The 19055-nt window shown below is 33.6% G+C and overlaps 1 protein-coding gene across 6 annotated transcripts in view; it reads left to right on the top strand.

Moving 5' to 3' along the window:
* Positions 1–19055, top strand: part of SNTG2 (syntrophin gamma 2) — a 771339-nt gene that overhangs the window by 580195 nt on the left and 172089 nt on the right. For all 6 annotated transcript variants that reach the window (XR_008915522.1, XM_056813383.1, XM_007476197.3 and 3 more), the window contains one exon: positions 2466–2582. Coding sequence is in view for 5 of the 6 variants with exons in the window: in XM_056813383.1 (XP_056669361.1) it covers positions 2466–2582 (117 nt within the window). In the remaining variant the exon portion in view is untranslated. The remainder of the gene's footprint in view (positions 1–2465; positions 2583–19055) is intronic.

Here is a 19055-nt window from a genome sequence, read left to right as displayed (position 1 = left end):
ACACCAATAATTTTCTGTTCACAGGAAATATATGTTTATCAAAATACCTTGGATAAGTTGCAAATCATTTTTTTAAAATATTCCAGAATTCCATAAATATTTTTTGTGTTATTAGTTTACAAGTTTGTATTACTTAGTTGAGTCCATTTCTACATACTTAATATAATATAAGATAATGTACTTCCTAGATGGGTGACCCTGGGCAATTCACTTAACCCTAATTGTCTAGCCCGTATTGCTCTTCTGCCTTACCACAAATACAAAGTATTGAGAGAAGACAGAAGGTAATGATTTTTAATATATATGTTATATGTATATGATAATGTGAATGACATAAAAAAGATGAGAGAGACAGAGACAGAGAGAGACAGAGAGAGAGAGATATACCAAGAGGATTTATTTGGACTGTTTTTCTAATTATCAGAAAAGAGAAAGAATGAGGACAGAAGACCAACTTATGTAATAATATATAAAAATAGCATGTATTTTTCACTTTGAAGTTTCCGCAGTGATTTATACATGTTGTCACAACAACCCTGGGTGGTAGGTGGTATTGTTATCTACATTTTATAGATGAGGAAACTGAGCCAAAATAGGTTAAATGAATTGCACAGCTAATAAGTTTCTGAAGCAGAATTTGAAGTCAGTTCTTCCTGACACTGAGTTCAGTACTCTTTGCATTGTGCCACCTAGCTACCTGTCTTCCATATATTATTTCTACCACTTAAAATCTAATCGAGTCATGGTTATGAATCCTAATAAATATTGGAAAATGGAAGGAGAAAAAATGGAAGAAACCTGTAAATATAATTACTCCCCTTATATTTTGCCTTCTACATCTTCTGATATAGAAGGTCATCAAGTTTGCCAGTGCTTTTTTAAGTGACTGATTGATTTGGAAATGAGTCAAAATCAATAATCATGTATTAAATATATAGCCTATGTACAGTAATGTGCCAAGCTTGCAAAAATACTTTAGTATTCATATTGACTTAACCATATAGATATATGAAATATTTTGTAAAATATTTTATTCTATTAGATAATACACCTTACTGAGCTTTTTCTCTGAAGCCTCAGTGTTGTATGAAACTTACTCTTTATTCTCAAAGGCTTTGACAAGTTGTTCTAAACCTTGACAAATCTTGCCAAACTAGAATGACTGAGTATGGACCCTGCAATAGACTATAAAAAATATTAGCTAAGTGAGCACAGGCTCACTGCCATATTAATTTCAGTGTGATAATGGTTTTTGACCATAGACACCCTCTAATATCAGATACCATTTCAAATAGAAGTTATGATCTGTGCCAATGGCAAAAGTGACATGTTGAAGAAGAAATGATGGGTCTTTGAAGTGATAACGTATATGCATCCTTTAAATGTCAACATGATAATTATCATTCTGTAGGATATTAATAATACACTTGACCTAATAAACATTTTGGAATAGAGCTATATAAAGCAAAAACAACAATGCCATATATGCTGTACAATTAACAATCACATTACATTTGTTAACTCATTTGAGCCTCACAACTCAATAGGATAGGCAGTACAAATTTTGTATCATTTTACAAATGAACTAGGTAAAGTTCAAAGGGTTTATGTGAATTACCTAAGGTCACAGTTAATGGTAAAATTCAGACTTGAATCTAGAAGTCTTTTCATTCCGTGTTTAGTACTCTTTTTATCATATATTTCATTGAAAATCAAATATACTTCCAAATGGGTTCATGCTGAAAACAGATAAATAACAATCGCATTAATCTGTCCATATTTGGAAACCATTGACATTCCTCTGAAATTTTAGGAAACATTTTCAACTCATTTTTAGAATACAAGTTAATACTGATACTTCTTATATGTGTTTATCATATTTAATAATTGCCCTTTCAATACCAATGATAAACATATTATACTATTAGTTAAAAACCAATTTCTTGGCACAATATTGAGCTCAAATTATTAAATATAATGCTGAAGTTTTACTAAATCTCAATGTAATTATGCTGTTAAGAAAAAGATTAATCAAATTTACCTTATTTCAGCCCTTCTCCCTGACTGCAAACCTAAAATATAAAAAGTTGTCTTTGAAATTCTGGGAAGAAATCTGAAGAGCAGGTTCTTTTTTCTCACTATATCTCCAGCTGGTGTTGACAGAATATGACACAAATTGTGTTTACCCTTATACAGGAAAATTGATCAATAGAGGAAGGCTAAACTTTTCAGATATCGTATCCTACATTTATTGGTGAAGGCAAAGATATTTAAGCTGGACTGATGTTGAATTTTAGATGAGTACCTCAAATATACCTTTTTGAGGTCATAAAATTTTGGCTGGAAAACTGGTCTGTATTAATGTTTGGGGACAAGTTGTCAATAATTTTGCTTTTTTTGCTCCTTTTTTACCGTATCCTGATATTGAGGCTTGATTTTTAATTTTCAAAGGTTTTCCTCTGCAGGTTGTACATATGGGGTGGGTAAATGAGAGGATCCAGGGAATTGACTCATCTCAACCCTACAAATACAAGTTCCTGGCCCTGAAAGGTTCATCTTTCTACATTTTCAGCACTCCACCGGTAAGAATACATTTGAATTCAGTAGGAATGGTTTGTTAATGCAGTTGGTTGTACTAGGAGCAATTATCAAATTTATTAGAAGGAAAGGCATGATTTCAGCTAAATCAGCATTTGGCTTCCCTTTTACTGATGTCACAAAATTAACTTACATTTTTTATCATTTCTGGCTTAAAATAATATTCCCTATTGATTAGCCATTCTATTTTCTTATTTTTTACAGTTAAATTATATGTGAACTATCAACTTTACTATCAATAGAAAAAATAATAGGAAATTATTTTAATGTTAAATATGATACTTGGAAGTTGGAAGAATATGGTAATTCAAGGGACCAAATATATATAAAAGAAAATTATCCTCTACCAGACATTCCTTCCAATTTATCCCATGATTCTAGTAACTGAAAATTATTCTTACCAGATTTTTTTAATTTTACCAATGCAGATAATAAATCTATATAATTTGTCTCATAAGAAAGATTAGCCTTCATACTCTCTGTATTTTAAATTTTCCAAATATTTGTCAGCTCTTCCTTTTGTTCAAAGAGCAATTCAGTCTCAGCATTTTGAACAAGACTATTCCCTTTCTCATGAAGCAGGAAGCCCAGTCACAAATAGAGGGAGGACTAGAAATAATGGTTACAGTTATCACAAGACTGAACAACATATGAACTTTAATGGGCTTTTTTGCCATACTTCTTGGCTCCCTTAGACTCCTCACCTGGTTGGCATTATTAAATAGTTCAGTAAACAAGACTTTAGTAAAAACAATTTCACAGAATTTAGACTGAACCTGAAATTTTCACTGACCATTCAATTTTTGTGTTGAACTGAAGGATTTGCTGATAATACTCTAGATATTATTCCATGGATTGTGCCTGTATTTAATGGTGGAGACAGTATTTTTGCAGTGAGGAATTGTACATGCAAATAAAGAAATTAATGCTATACTAATACATCTTGTATAAACCAGAGTTGTTTAAAATGTTCACAATTTTTTGTGCTCAATAGATCAAGATAGTCATTAAAAAAAAGAGTAGCCCCCACAGGCTACTTCTTGTCAAGTATTTATGATTATGCTACCCTACTGAAATAATATGAAAGAAGAAAAAAGGTGAAATTTGTTTTAAATCTACAAATAATCTTAATAGAGTCAATTCAAGCTTTGAGATGAAGGAAAGCTGAACGTTGAGTATGAATTATGCATTTAAAACAGTAACCATCAATAACCAATATTTGTCACTGTTGCCAGCTCAGAGCACCTCGTGTATTACCATTAAAGATTGAAAATAGTTAAATAACAATTAAGTACCGAATTTGAAATTGTATAGACCTAAAAGAAAAAAATGCGCACATCTAGTTCATTACAGCAAAATCAAAAACTTCACTAGTGAACTTTGAATATCTTTCCCTATCTCCTCAAGATGAAAATAATGTAGAAAGAAAAGTACTATAGATAATATGGATAATAATAGCACAAAGAAAATCTGCCTGGGACCCTATTTATTCCTTTCTTCTTGAATGTTGAAATGTGGTTGTTTTATAAGAAGACTTCTAATTGTACAATATTAATTCATCAGAAGTTATTTTCATGATTTATCAATATTCCACACTATTACAAGCAATCTATATATCATAGATGATTCCAAATTCTCTGAGAAAAAATACAGCATTCTGGGTTCTTAATCATGACTTGACAAATTGTATAATGCAATTTTTTTTTCCTTTGGGAAAGCCATGTCTTATTTGTTTATTTTAAAACTGTGTGGCCAATTTTCTTTTTATTGATCCATATAGTCAACACTGAATCTTACATATAGATTGCCGTAACACAAGCATGCAGACTTGAACAACTATAGCACTTTGTATTATTAGAAACATCCAGTTTAGAAAATTAATGCCATTTTATAAACTCTACATTAAAAAAGAAATATCCAAAGGATTATAATCAATACAACAATTGTATATACTACAACTATTATATGTTTACTATTTGCATACAAAGAAAGTGATTCAGGCATTTAGAGATATACTCCTCTTTCATTTGCCTTTACAGCATGAAATTTGCCATGTTCTCTCATTTCTTTTCATCACTTTTCATCACCAGGCAGTCTATTTAGGTTACAGACAATTTAGTAATGCATGAAATCTTTCCATCAAACCCACACTAAAATATAATCAAAAACAAAAATCACAATGTATATTTGATAGCTCTGTAAGTATTACAAAGTGCTTCCCTTGCAGCAACTTCTAAGGTGAGTAATACATATTAAATAGCAAAACATGTGTACATTTCTAGAATTAGAACCCAGGTGGCTTAGGGGAAAGGATGAAGGCTCTTATCTGTGATTATCTGAGCCTATTATCTTCTCCTGATGTTTTCAGAAGTTTGGACTCAAGTTCTTCTGATTACTCTCTGTGAAATACTTTGGGCAAGTCACTTCTTTGTCTGCCTCATTTTCTTCCTCTGTAAAAATAAAGAATTTGGTTAAATGAGATCTAAAGTCCCTTTCAGCTGTAATCACTATTCTGATCCTTCTAGCTCTCATTTAAATTTTCTCTATTGATTCACTGAATCAGGAGGCAAACTAACAGCCTGAAAAAAATCAGTGTCCCAATAAATCTTTCATTTTCTAGGTCCTTTTTACATCTTGAGAAAATATGGCAGATTTTGTATCTATTGTGGTAGCATGCAGTACTAAGGTGAGTGCTAGACTTGGAACTAGAAAGACTCAGATTCAAATCTCACTTCACATACATAAGTATACTTGTGTGATCTTAAGCAATTCATCTAACTTCAGTTTCCTCCACTAGAAAATGAGGAAGATTTTGGGCTCTGTCTTTCAAGGGCTCTCATTGCTATCTATTGATTCTATGAATTTTATAAAGCAATTTAATTTTCTGAGAACTGACCATTGAAGTTCCATCTGAACTCATCACTTCATTTTATTCAAGCTCAGTATGGTTAGGACTCTGATATCATTTACATTTTTCACTAAACAGTCTGAAATTTGCCTCTGACTTCATCCCTCACTGCCCCATTACAGTGAGAGTGGTAGGTGAATCTTGCTTAATTAATGTGGAAAGAACATTGGTGTGAGAGGCAGTAGACCCCTGTAACAACTGTTAAATCACTTTACCTCCCTAGGTTTTCCTTCCTTTATCTGTAAAAATGAAGGAGTTGTACCAAACTGTGAATTCCCTTCTAGATCTTATAATCTCAAAATGAAAAAGTAGATCAGGTGAAGCTAGGATTTGGTCTGCCCTTACTTGCTTTCAGTATTTCTATTTCCTTGTAGACAGTAACTAACACTAAATTTTCCATTGTAAGAAAAAAGATTTCAGGCAGAATACTAAATTGAACATTTTTACAACTAACTTGTTTTCTGATAAAACTGAGGCTTTTGCAAATAGTGACTGCTATTGAATACACATCCCTTTGACATATAAATAAAACAGTGAACATATTTGATTACCCTTAATATTATATATGGGATTTTCACCAATCTTCTTTCTTAATTGTCTGTAATTTGTAGTAGTTATGAGTAATACTGGAACATAGTTATAATCAAAAGGCTAGAGGGAGAGAATTCTTTGATGAGTATTATTTACACATTATAACTCACCAGCTTTATTCCTTATCTGTAGGAATAGGGCAATGAAAAGTCAAGGAAGCAGTACTATGGGAGAAAATAGAAAATATATCAAATTTAAATGCTTCTGTTATCTCAATGAGTAGGTCATTTAATCCAATGATTACAGTTCATTATGCCTGTCCATCCTGGTGAAATTTTATGTGTGACCTCCTCTGAGTTCAACCACAAATACCCACCTAGCACACTACAGCTTTCCTTGCCTTCTTCCAAAATCACAAAGATAGACACCGAATCCTAATCTAGTTACTAGTCATCCATTACTGTTACTGCAGGACCAGCCCATGTTCTTTTTTATGTGCATTTTTCTTTGATGCTATCTTATACATAAGCATATACATACTCAAACCTACTATGCACCTATCTCTATTGCCTTCTGAACTCTAGTAATTTTTATCTCTATGAGGACTATAATAGCTATGACTTAAAATCAAACTATGATTCCAATAAATTGGGAATTTATTTTACACTAACTTTTTACAATTAATTTTGGGCTCCATTCATTTTCTTTTATCTCTTTTATATTTCTGTTTATTGGTTCTTTCTCTGGAGGATTATATTCACAAGTTATTCTTCAAACATTAATTCCATATTTATTTATAATGTTGGTTCAATTAATTTTCAATTTTTTTGCTGTCCATTTAAGCTATATAAATTCATGCATGTGTTCTGTACGACTATATTTGCAATTGTTATTCATAACAAAAATTTTGAGTCGTTATGAATCATGTCCACCTTGTTTTGCTATATACTAGGGCTTAATGCATATAATTGTGATATCATTGAGAAAAGAGAGTAGTTGGACAATTTTACAATCCAAAGGGTTCCTTCTCATATTTGGAATTTGTACTAAATAAGTTATTTCCAATGCTTTTAGTATTTTCTTTTTCTTTAGGTATCTCGTAATTAATAAATCCTCAATGCCCTCTAAGTCATGTAGGCTTCAACATGGGTATCCTCTATATGTACTTATTCCAATACAGCTCATGTTGCCAACTTTGTTTACTTTAAATCCATTTCTACCACCTAAAGAGGTTCATCTTGAATTCTGAGAGTCCAAGTATGGTGGCTCTATATGGTGAAAAAAGTTTGGAACAAAAATATTTTGAGATATTTTATACATTTCCTATTTGTTCTTCACTTTCCATTTCTATACTTAAATGTCCAAGATAACCTTATCAAACTGTATCTTTTACTAAGATTCTGCAGTTATTTTCATTGTTTATGAAGTTAATACTATTTTTCTTAATCTCCTGCCTCACACTTCTCTTTAAAGTTAAAAAAATAGTTTATATTTAACATTATGATTGGATATGTCCTTTGTGTCTGTTTCTCTGAATGTTTGTCTACCTCCCTGTCTATTTGTCTATCTATCTATCTATCATCTATCTATTATCTATCTATCTATCCAACTCTCTCAACCCTCTTCTTTCCTCTGGGCAGACAAGTTATATGTTTACTGACTGAATTACTTTTGTTGATTTTTTTATCTCCATTTTATAATAACAGGCAATATTTATATATCTCTCAATATTCACAATAACCCTGATAGGTTCTATTATCATTCCCATTTTAAAGCTGAGGAACCTGAGATGATAGAGGTTAAATGATATTGTCATGGTCATACAGTAATGTATCTGAGGGATGATTTGAACATAGGTCTTTCTGAGTCCATTTGTGTCATCTAACTATCTTATTATGGAAGTTGATTTATTAGGGCTAACTTTCCATATAAAATTATTTTACCCAAAATCTTTCTACTTTCTTTTATCCATACCCATTTTTAACCATTAAAAACCTGTTAAACTTTTTGGAATTGAATTGTTTAAATTATGAGCCATACTTTTTATTCTTAATTTTATTCTTTTAGTTTCATATTAATTTTATGTTTGTTTTAACAAGTTACTTATCTGATTGTACAGACAAAAAATTCAGGAATAGCCGTCTATTAATAATTATGTTTCAGGACTTCCAGGTAAGCATGGTGGCCAGCTAAACATGGCTTACTCACTCTCCCCAACACACACCGACATACACCTATAAGGATCATCCCAAAAGACCTTAAGAATCTATATTAGAAGAGTGGAGGAGCTGTAGAGTGGGGAGCAGCAATAAAGGTGCATAGGATCAAGGCTTTAACATCATTTAAGAGGGGGTAAGGGCATCCTCACAAACACAAGCAGATCCACCCTCCCCCAACCCCACCTATAGGGCCAGAGCCAGGGCCAGCTCACACCGAGAGGAACGAGCAAGGGGTGTCACTGAAGTGAGGAGAGGGCACTTCTGCGCCCTTGGAAGCTGACTAGGACAGCAGGGGGAACCCATCCCTGAAGGCAGCTAGGAAAAAAAAAAAACCTCAAGACATGAGAGAGCATGGAAATCAGGTGCCGAGAGCCAGCATGCCCACCAGAGCCAGGGAGTGAGACGGGAGCCCCTCTCATACAAACAGGGAGCATTTGGGGGGGGGGGTCCTGGGGAATTGACCACCTCTGCTGGGGACCCACCCCCAAAAGTAGCTAAACCAGAAAACAAGGAGGACAAGAAAGCGAAGACACTGAGAACCCCATGGAGGAAGGTAGCAAGAAGAGCCGCAAAGGACTAAGGAAAATAGAGAGCCTGCTCATTAACTCCATACACACACACACACACACACACACACACACACAAAAACCTGTTCAACAGACTTGGGTTTCTGACTAAAGAGGGAACTGAAAACATCCAAGGAAAGCAATATATTAGAGAACCAAAAAATCTCAGCTGAATGTGAAAAGATTAATGCAGAAAACCAGGCCTTAAGGACCAGAACTGAGCAACTGGAAACCAATGATCTTGCAAAACAGCAAGAATTAATAGAGCAAAATCAAAAAATTAATGAATTATAAAAAAACATAAAATATCTCACTGACAAGGTGACAGACCAGGAAAACAGAGGAAGGAGAGACAATTTGAGAATTATTGGTCTACCTGAAATACCGGAGGATAACAAAAATCTCGATGCCATACTACAAGAAATCATCAGAGAACTGCCCTCATAGAACACTCTCTACACTAAATCCTCAAAAGACAACTCCCAGGAATGTAATAGCAAAATTCAAGAGCTTCCAAGCTAAGGAAAAAATCTTAAAAGAAGCTAAAAAGAGGAACTTCAGATATAGAGGAACCTCAATAAGGATTACACAGGACCTTGCAGCAAACACCCTAAGAGACCGCAAAGCCTGGAACACGATATTCAGAAAGGCAAGGGAACTGGGTCTTCAACCAAGAATCAGCTATCCAGAAAAAAAACTGACTATACACTTCCAGGGGAAAGTATGGCATTAAAAAAAAATAGAAGATTTCCAAATATTTGCAAAGAAAAGACCAGAACTCAGTGGAAAGTTTGACATCCAAACACAAAGAGCAAGAGAAACATGAAAAGGTAAATATAAAAGAAAGGGAAATGGAGAAAAGTATTTTTTTCTTTTATTCAAACTCTCTTCTATAAGGGCTACAATTAGATTAAACTATATAATCTACTAACATATAGGGGAAATGTTATGTGTAACTATCAAAAATTGTATGCAATGATAGAGTAACCAAAAGAATCACTATTAGGGAAAGATTGGGGAATTAACATGATTTGGAGAGGGTGAGAGAAAGGTAAATGGAAGGGGGAAATCAATGTGTGGACTAAGATATATTTGAAGAAACAGAAATAAATTAAATAGAATAATCTTTGGCACACAAATATACACACGGGAAAGGGAGGGAAAGAAGTCTCTTATAAGAAGGAGAGGAAAAGAGTGAAAATTGGTTATACTTAAACCTTACTCTCAGTGAAACCAACTCTGAGAGGGAAGAGCATGTAGATCCATTGGGATCTTGAATTCTATCTTATCCAACAGGACAAGGGAGAAGGGAAAACTAAAGGGGGCTGGGTGAGGGAGTACAAAAAGGGAGGGAAGGAGAGGGGGGAGAGGGAGAGGGAGAATAAGAAAGGGAAGTATAATGAGGGAGGGGAAAGGGGGAATTGATTTGAAGTTAACCACAGGTTTAAAAGGTTATAGAAAAAGAAGAAAGGTCAGAATTAGGGGAGGATATCAAAATGCTGGGGAATTCACGAATGACAATCATAACATTGAATGTAAATGGGATGAACTCACCCATAAAACATAGATTAATAGCAGAGTGGATTAGAAGTCAAAACCCTACCATATATTCTCTTCAAGAAACACACATGAGGCAGGTAGATATTCACAAGGTCAGAATCAAAGGTTGGAGCAAGACATTTTGGGCTTCAATTGATAGAAAGAAGGCAGGAGTTGCAATCATGATATCTGACAAAGCCAAAGCAAAAATAGACCAGATTAAAAGGGATAGGGAAGGTAAATATATTCTATTAAAAGGGAGGAGAGACAATGAGGAAATATCACTAATCAATATGTATGCACCAAATGGCATAGCACCCAAATTTGGAGGAAATAGGCAGAAAAACCATATTAGTGGGAGACCTACATCAATCACTATCAAATTTAGATAAATCAAACCAAAAAATAAATAAGAAAGAGGTAAAAGAGGTGAATGAAATCTTAGAAAAATTAGAGTTAATAGACATATGGAGAAAAATATATAGGGACAAAAAGGAATACGCTTTCTTCTCAGCACCACATGGCACATTCACAAAGATTGACCATACACTTGGTCACAGAAACATGGCATACAAATTCAGAACAGCAGAAATAATAAATGCAAACTTTTCAGATCATAAGGCAATAAAAATAATGATCAGTAAGTGTACATGGAGAGCCAAATCAAAAATTAATTGAAAATTAAATAATATGATACTCCAAAATCAGTTACAGAACAAATCATAGAAACAATAATTTCATTGAGGAAAATGACAATGGTGAGACATTATTTTAAACCTTATTGGATGCAGCCAAAGCAGTACTCAGAGGAAAATTTATATCCGTGAGTGCATATATTAACAAATTAGGGAGGGCAGAGATCAATGAATTGGAAATGCAAATAAAAAAACTTGAAAGCGAACAAATTAAAAACCCCAGAAGAAAACCAAACTAGACATCCTAAAAATTAAGGGAGAAATTAATAAAATCAAAATTGATAGAGCTATTGAATTAATAAATAAGACTAGAAGCTGGAACTTTGAAAAAACAAACAAAATAGACAATATAGACTGGTCAAACTAATTAAGAAAAGGAAAGAAGAAAAGCAAATTAACAGCATCAAAGATGAAAAGTGGGACCCCACTTCCAATTAAAAGGAAATTAAGGCAATCATTAAAAACTACTTTGCCCAATTATATGGAAATAAATATACTGACCTAGGTGATATGGATGAATATTTACAAAAATATAAATGGCCTAGACTAACAGAAGAATAAATAGATTTCTTAAACAATACCATATCAGAACAATAAATGCAACAGGCCATCAAAGAACTGCCTAAGAAAAAATCCCCAGGGCCTGATGGATTCACAAGTGAATTCTATCAAACATTCAAAGAACAGCTAACCCCAATACCATACAAACTATTTGATATAATAAGCAAAGAGGGAGTTCTACCAAATTCCTTTTATGACAAAAACATGGTATTGATTCCAAATCCAGGAAGGTCAAAAATGGAGAAAGAAAACTATAGACCAATCTCCCTAATTAATATAGATGCAAAAATCTTAAATAGGATACTAGCAAACAGCCTCCAGCAATTGATCAGGAGGGTCATTCACTGTGATCAAATAGAATTTATACCAGGAATGCAGGTCTGGTTCAATATTAGGAAAACCATCCACATAATTGACGATATCAACAAGCAAACCAACAAACACCACATGATTATCTCAATAGATGCAGAAAAGGCCTTTGATAAAATAACACCCATTCCTATTAAAAACACTAGAAAGCATAGGAATACATGGGTCTTTCCTAAAAATAATAAACAGTATATATCTAAAACCATCAGCTAATATCATCTACAATGGGAATAAACTAGATACATTCCCAATAAGATCAGGAGTGAAACAAGGATGCCCATTATCATCTCTATTATGTAACATTGTACTAGAAACACTAGCAGTAGCAATTAGAGAAGAAAAAGGAAAAAAAAGAAGGCATTAAAATAGGCAAAGAGGAGACCAAGTTATCACTCTTTGTGGATGATATGATGATCTACCTAAAGAATCCTACAGAATCAACCAAAAACTAATCGAAATAATCAACAACTTTAGCAAAGTTGCAGGATACAAAATAAACCCACATAAGTCATCAGCATTTCTATGTATTTCCAACACAGCTCAGCAGCAAGAATTAGAAAGAGAAATCCCATTCAAAATTACCTTAGACAAAATAAAATACTTAGGAATCTATCTCCCAAGAGAAACACAGGAACTATATGAACACAACTACAAAATACTCTCCACAAAACTAAAACTAAAATTGAGCAATTGGAAAAACATTAGCTGTCATGGATAGGACGAGCCAATATAATAAAAATGATCACCCTACCCAAACTTATTTATCTATTTAGTGCTATACCCATTGAACTTCCAAAAAAAATTTTTTTACTGATTTTGAAGAACCATAACAAAGTTCATTTGGAGGAACAAAGGATCAAGGATATCCAGGGAAATAATGAAAAAAATACAAAGGAAGGTAGCCTTGCAATCTCAGATCTCAAACTCTCTTATAAAGCAGTGGTCATCAAAACAATCTGGTACTATCTAAGAGACAAAAAGGAGGATCAGTGGAATAGACTTGGGGTAAGTGACCTCAGCAAGACAATATATGACCAACACAAAGACCCCAGCTTTTGGGACAAAAACCCACTATTTGACAAAAACTGCTGCGAAAACTGGAAGACAGTATGGGAGAGATTAGTTTGGTTCAACACCTCACACCCTATACCAAGATAAACTCAGAATGGGTGAATGACTTGAACATAAAGAAGGAAACTCTAAGTAAATTATGTGAACACAGAATAGTATACATGTCAGACCTGTGGGAAGGGAAAGACTATAAAACCAAGCAAGACCTAGAAAGAGTCACAAAATATAAAATAAACAATTTTGATTACATCAAATTAAAAAGGTTTTGTACAAACAAAACCAATGTAACCAAAATCAGAAGGAAAGCAACAAACTGGGAAACAATCTTCATAACAAAATCCTCTGACAAAGATCTAATTACTCAAATTTATGAAGAGCTAAATCAATTGTACAAAAAATCAAGCCATTCTCTAACTGATAAATGGGCAAGGGACATGAACAGGTAATTTTCAGCCAAAGAAATCAAAACTATCAATAAGCACATGAAAAAGTGCTCTAAATCTGTGATAATCAGAGAGATGCAAATCAAAACAACTTTGAGGTACCACCTCACACCTAGCAGATTGGCTAACATGACAGCAAAAGAAAGTAATAAATGCTGGAGGGGATATGGCAAAGTTGGGACATTAATTCATTGCTGGTGGAGTTGTGAATTAATCCAACCATTCTGGAGGGTAATTTGGAATTCTGCCCAAAGGGCAATAAAAGACTGTCTGCCCTTTGATCCAGCCATAGCACTGCTGGGTTTGTACCCCAAAGAGACGATAACTAAAAAGACACGTACAAGAACATTCATAGCCTTGCTCTTTGTGGTGGCCAAAAATTGGAAATGAGGGGATGCCCTTCAATTGGGGAATGCCTGAACAAATTGTGGTATATGTTGGTGATGGAATGTTATCATGCTAAAAGGAATAATAATGTGGAGGAATTCCATGGTGACTGGAACATCCTCTAGGACGTAATGCAGAGTGAAAGAAGCAGAACCAGGAAAAGATTGTACGCAGAGACTGATACACTGTGGTACAATCAATTGTAATGGACTTCTCCATTAGTGTTAACACAATGTCCCTAAACATTCCACAGGGATCTAGGAGAAAAAACACTATTCACAAGCAGAGGACAAACTGTGGAATTAAAAACGAATTAATGCAACTGCTTGACTACAGGGGTTGAGGGGATATGATTGAGGAGAGACTCTAAATGAACACCCTGATGCATTTACCAACAACATGGAAATGTGTTTGAATCAAGCACACATGTGATACCCAGTGGAATAGCAGGTCAGCTAGGGGACAGCTAGTGGGAGGGAGGAGAGGAAAAGAAAATGACCTTTGTTCCCAATGAATAATGTTTTAAAATTACCAAATAAAATTAAAAAATTTAAAAAATAGTTATGTTTCTTTTCTGTTAAAATATAATTGATTTCTTTTTATGCATTGTCTTTCAGTTTTGGTTATGCCCAGGGACTTCAACTCCTTTCTGAAAGAGAACATCCCTTATAACTAGGCATGAGGCTTCTTTAGTGTAATCTATAAATCGCTTGCATCTAACATTATTTAAATCTGTTTTATAGTTTCTGATATCTTTCTCTACATTGTCACATACTTTCATCATTGTGTTGAAGTCATAAATCCCATAAAATACTATGTTGTTCTTTAAGTGACACACAAAACTCAGCTTGTCCAGTTTCTTTGCTTTTATCTCTAAGCAGAACTTTATGGTACTGGCTCTCGGGTCTTCAAAACTTAGATTCAAATCTTGATTCTGATACTTACTATTTATTTTTTCTTTAGCAAGTCATATAATTTCCCTGGGCCATAGTTTTCTTATCTACAAAATGAGATAATTAGACTAGGTGATTTTTGAGGTCTATTCCAGCCAAAGATCTGTGAATGTATGATATGTCCTTCATGTCTAAGAAATTTCCTTCTTCTAATGTCTTTTATAGTGTATATCCAGATTGATATGAATAAGTTCTTCTAGACATTTATCTGTTAGTCATTAGATAAGATCCTTATATTTAGAGTATTAACAGCATGATTAATATTTATGATGGCAAAATATCCGTATGATTCTTTCCTACCACTATTCCACCATCACTACCAATGGAAGGAAGCCAACAAAGAACTGAGAACCACCTTATATTTTTCTTCAGTTCCTTTGTTGCTATGAGCAAAGAATTTATCAACTGGAAGCCAATGTGCTGATAGAAAGTTTCTCCATACTAAGCTGGTCTGATCCTCAGAAATTAAAATGTGTATTGCCAAATGTCTACTCAAAGCCCTTCCCACATGAGAGAACTTCCAAGAACTTACACTTTCCTGGCATAGCCTCTGAGAACAGTTATTTCCATATCCTATTTAAGCAATAGAGTACAACTTTGTGACTGCAAAATAAGAAGAAGTGGACTTGCATAAAATTCCATTGATCATCCTCTTCTCTTTACATGGATTTGTTTCAGCACATCAGTATCAGATTACCTCTGGAAACAAACAAGAAGTTTGGGGTCAAGCAATTGGCCATATAGTCCACGCAATCCATAATAATCATAGTCAGGGAAATGAGACTAATTCAAAAATTCATTCCCAGGTAATTTGTTGTTTACGTAGATATGGTTTACATAATTTATATGAAATTCAATTTTAAAATAAATATTATTGGACATAAAAATAAAATTCATTGTTTTTGGTTCTTCCTCCAAATATTTACTGCCATAATTATTTTAAAGCTTACCATCTCTGAATTATGTTAAAATGCTAAAAATAGTCTAACAACTTTTATTGGCCATTCATTCATATTTTATAGGGTCTAAGATGTCATTTTCTATCTACATTTGCCTTTTAAAATTTCATTTGATATCTTACAAATTAGAATATAAGTTAATAGACATATTGTTTTTATTTCATCGGATATATTTCCACTTCTTAAAAAGAGTTCACCATGGTATGTGCCTAGAAAACTTTAGCCAAACAACACTTCAGAATGACTTAGTCAAATCTTTTATGTAGATTTCAATCCATGCTATAAGGTTATAATTTTCACTATGATCAAATTTATAATATTTTGACAAATATTTTATCATGTCTTCTCTAACTTGTTGCATTAGAATATAAATGAAAAATGATCTTTATTTTTTTTTATTCAGCACATTGAAGTTGAGATCCAGACACTTAGGTCTGGAGATCTGAACCATGAAAATGTATATGTCAAATATAATGCCTTTCTAGCCTCTTTTTAAATTTTTTACCATGTCCACTCCTCAAAAGTCTGTTTTGCTTATGACTACTATCTCCCTTAATCTGTCCTCCCTCTTATTATGCTACATGTACATCTTTTTACCAATTTGACTAATTCTGTTTGTTAAGGAGCTATTTTCTTCAGTATTTTTGTGATTGTTATTGTTATGGTTCAGTCATTTTTTGGTCTTGTCTGACTCTTTGTGACTCGATTGTGCATTTTCTTGGCAAACATACTAGAATGTTTTGACATTTCCTTCCCCCACTCACTATAGAGTCAAGGAAACTAAGGCAAGCATGGCTAAATGACTTGACCAAGGTCGTATAGGTAGTAAACATTTTTAGTCCAGATAAGAACTCAGGAATATGAATATTCTTGACTCCAGATTTATTACTATCTCTACTGAACCACAAAGGTATTACCAAGGTAATAATTTTCTTTTAAAAATTTACTTGTATTACCCTCAATTATTTTCCCAGTTTTTCCTCTGTCACTATTATTTGCTTTTTAAAATCATTTTTGTTCTTTTTCCCATTTTCTTTAGTTCTTCTGAAAATTCTTGTTATGCATGTGTCCAATCTGCATTTTTCTTTGAGGCTTGGCTTAAATATGTTTTCACATCATTATTTTCTTTTGAGCTTTTGTCTTGACCTTCCCAGTTGCCATAATAGTTTTTTATTATTATTATTTTATTGGGTTATTTTTCTGTTGTTTTCTCATTTATACTTTTTCTTGCCTTTAGACTTAATGTTAGTATCACTCTACCTTCATGCCCAGATAGGAAGTGATACTTTTAAGCTTCAGGTTATTATTTTTACACTAGTGCTAGAGGCATATGTTTTTATTGCTTTTAAGGTGTTGTGTTCAGGAGATAAATATGTTCAATGCTCTCTTGATCCGTATTCTGGCCCTTACCTTGGAAGGATCCCTGCGCCATCACAATCAGAACTCTTCTTCCCCTTACAAACACTATAGAATCTGCTCCCTTACCACAACAAGCACATTTCTCCAACCTAGCACTTCAACCTAAAACTGGGAAATGGACAGTGGAGTTGCCAAGAACCTTCCAGAGCCTATGTCCAGTGCTGTTTAGAGGGATCTGTTTATTGGGAGAACTCAGCAAAAAGTATTCTATTTATTCTATTTACTTAGCTATATGGGTTCTATTCCTAAGTCTTCCCTATTATATATAAGCACTTGAGCAGACATCTAAACTCTCTTCTTCCTTTCAGGTACAATATATATCAGAAAAATCTGAGGACCTCCAACACACCCTAAGAGGAATGAGGCAGAAGCTTTGGGTACTATAGTAAATAGAATGCTGGACTTAAAGATTTAGAATCATATTCTGGCTCAGAAAATTAACATGATGGGTAACCAACAACAACTCACTGATCTCCTGCATCTTAATGTCTTCATTTATAAACAGGAGATAGCATTCATCTCAAAAACTTCATTGTAAGACCAAACGAATAATATATAAGTAACTGAAAATATTTAAAGTGCCATATAAATATCTTTCTTGTTGTTTTAGGTCCTGGACATTTGCCTTGGTATATTCCAAACTGGCCTATAACTGAATTACTAGATCATTACATACCTCCCTTTCTAGTAAATAAAGGACTTCATCAGCAAGGATGTCTTACTTCATGATCTTTGCAAAAGAGGGATTTTACTACCTCCTTTGCATTCTCTTGATTGCCAGTCTTGATTGCCAGGAAGTTGTACTGAGGATTGTAGTAGGAATGAAATATTGAAATTATCAAGAACATTTTGAAGTCACATGTTTTTCCTCCTCTATTGATTCTTTCAGAGGAACAGAGGAATAGATGACAGTACCCTAACTTGGCCAAAAAAAATGTTTTCAGAAATCCCTACATCTCCCAAAATATATTGTCCCAACCATTTCCTTCAATTAGGAAAAATGCTAGATATAGATATAAGGACTAAGAACTTGAAGGGTACTTAATTATCATCTATTCATATGATTTCATGATCTAGAGCTACAGAAAAAAAAATCCTTTAGAGATAATTTAATGAAACCCTTCATTTTAAGTAGTTTAACTGTGTGACCCTAGACAAGTCACTTAGAAGCTATGTGACTTCAGGAAAGTCACTTAAACTTTAATTTCATCATCTCTAAAATGAGTTAGAGAGGGAAATGGCAAATCACTCCAGCATCTTTCCAAAGAAAAACCCATATAGGGTCATAAAGAGTTGGACATGATTGAATAATGACTGAACAATATTTCTCTTAAGATAAAATATAAACTTTTAAGTGTGATATTTAAATTTATCTCCAAGATCAATTTGGAACCATTCCCAAAGACAGTAAAATTGTCCATAAATACTCTTTGACTCAGCAATACCATTGCTAGGTCTGTATCCCAAAAAAATAAAAAGGGGAAAGATCTACCTGTACAAAAATATTTATAGCACTTCCTTTTGTGGTAGCAAAGAACTAGAAAGTGAAGGATTGTGCATCAACTAAGGAATGGCTAAACAAGTTATGGCATGTGATTGTAAATGGAATACTGCCATAAGAACTGATAAACAAGAGAGTCACAAAAAAGAATGATTCATATGTAATGATGTTAAGTGAAATAAGCAGAACCAAGAGAACATTTTATGCCATAACAACAATAATATACGATGATCAGCTTTGTTGAATTAACTAATTTCAGCAATTCTAGGACCTGGGGCAACTCCATGTGACTCATGATGGAAAAGTCTATCTAACATTCCAGAAGGCACCAATGGA

This window comes from Monodelphis domestica, chromosome 1 (genome assembly GCF_027887165.1).
Source record: "Monodelphis domestica isolate mMonDom1 chromosome 1, mMonDom1.pri, whole genome shotgun sequence".
NCBI lineage: Eukaryota > Metazoa > Chordata > Mammalia > Didelphimorphia > Didelphidae > Monodelphis > Monodelphis domestica.
The sequence above is the reverse complement of the archived record's forward strand: the minus strand, read 5'-3'. Positions and strand labels throughout refer to the sequence as shown.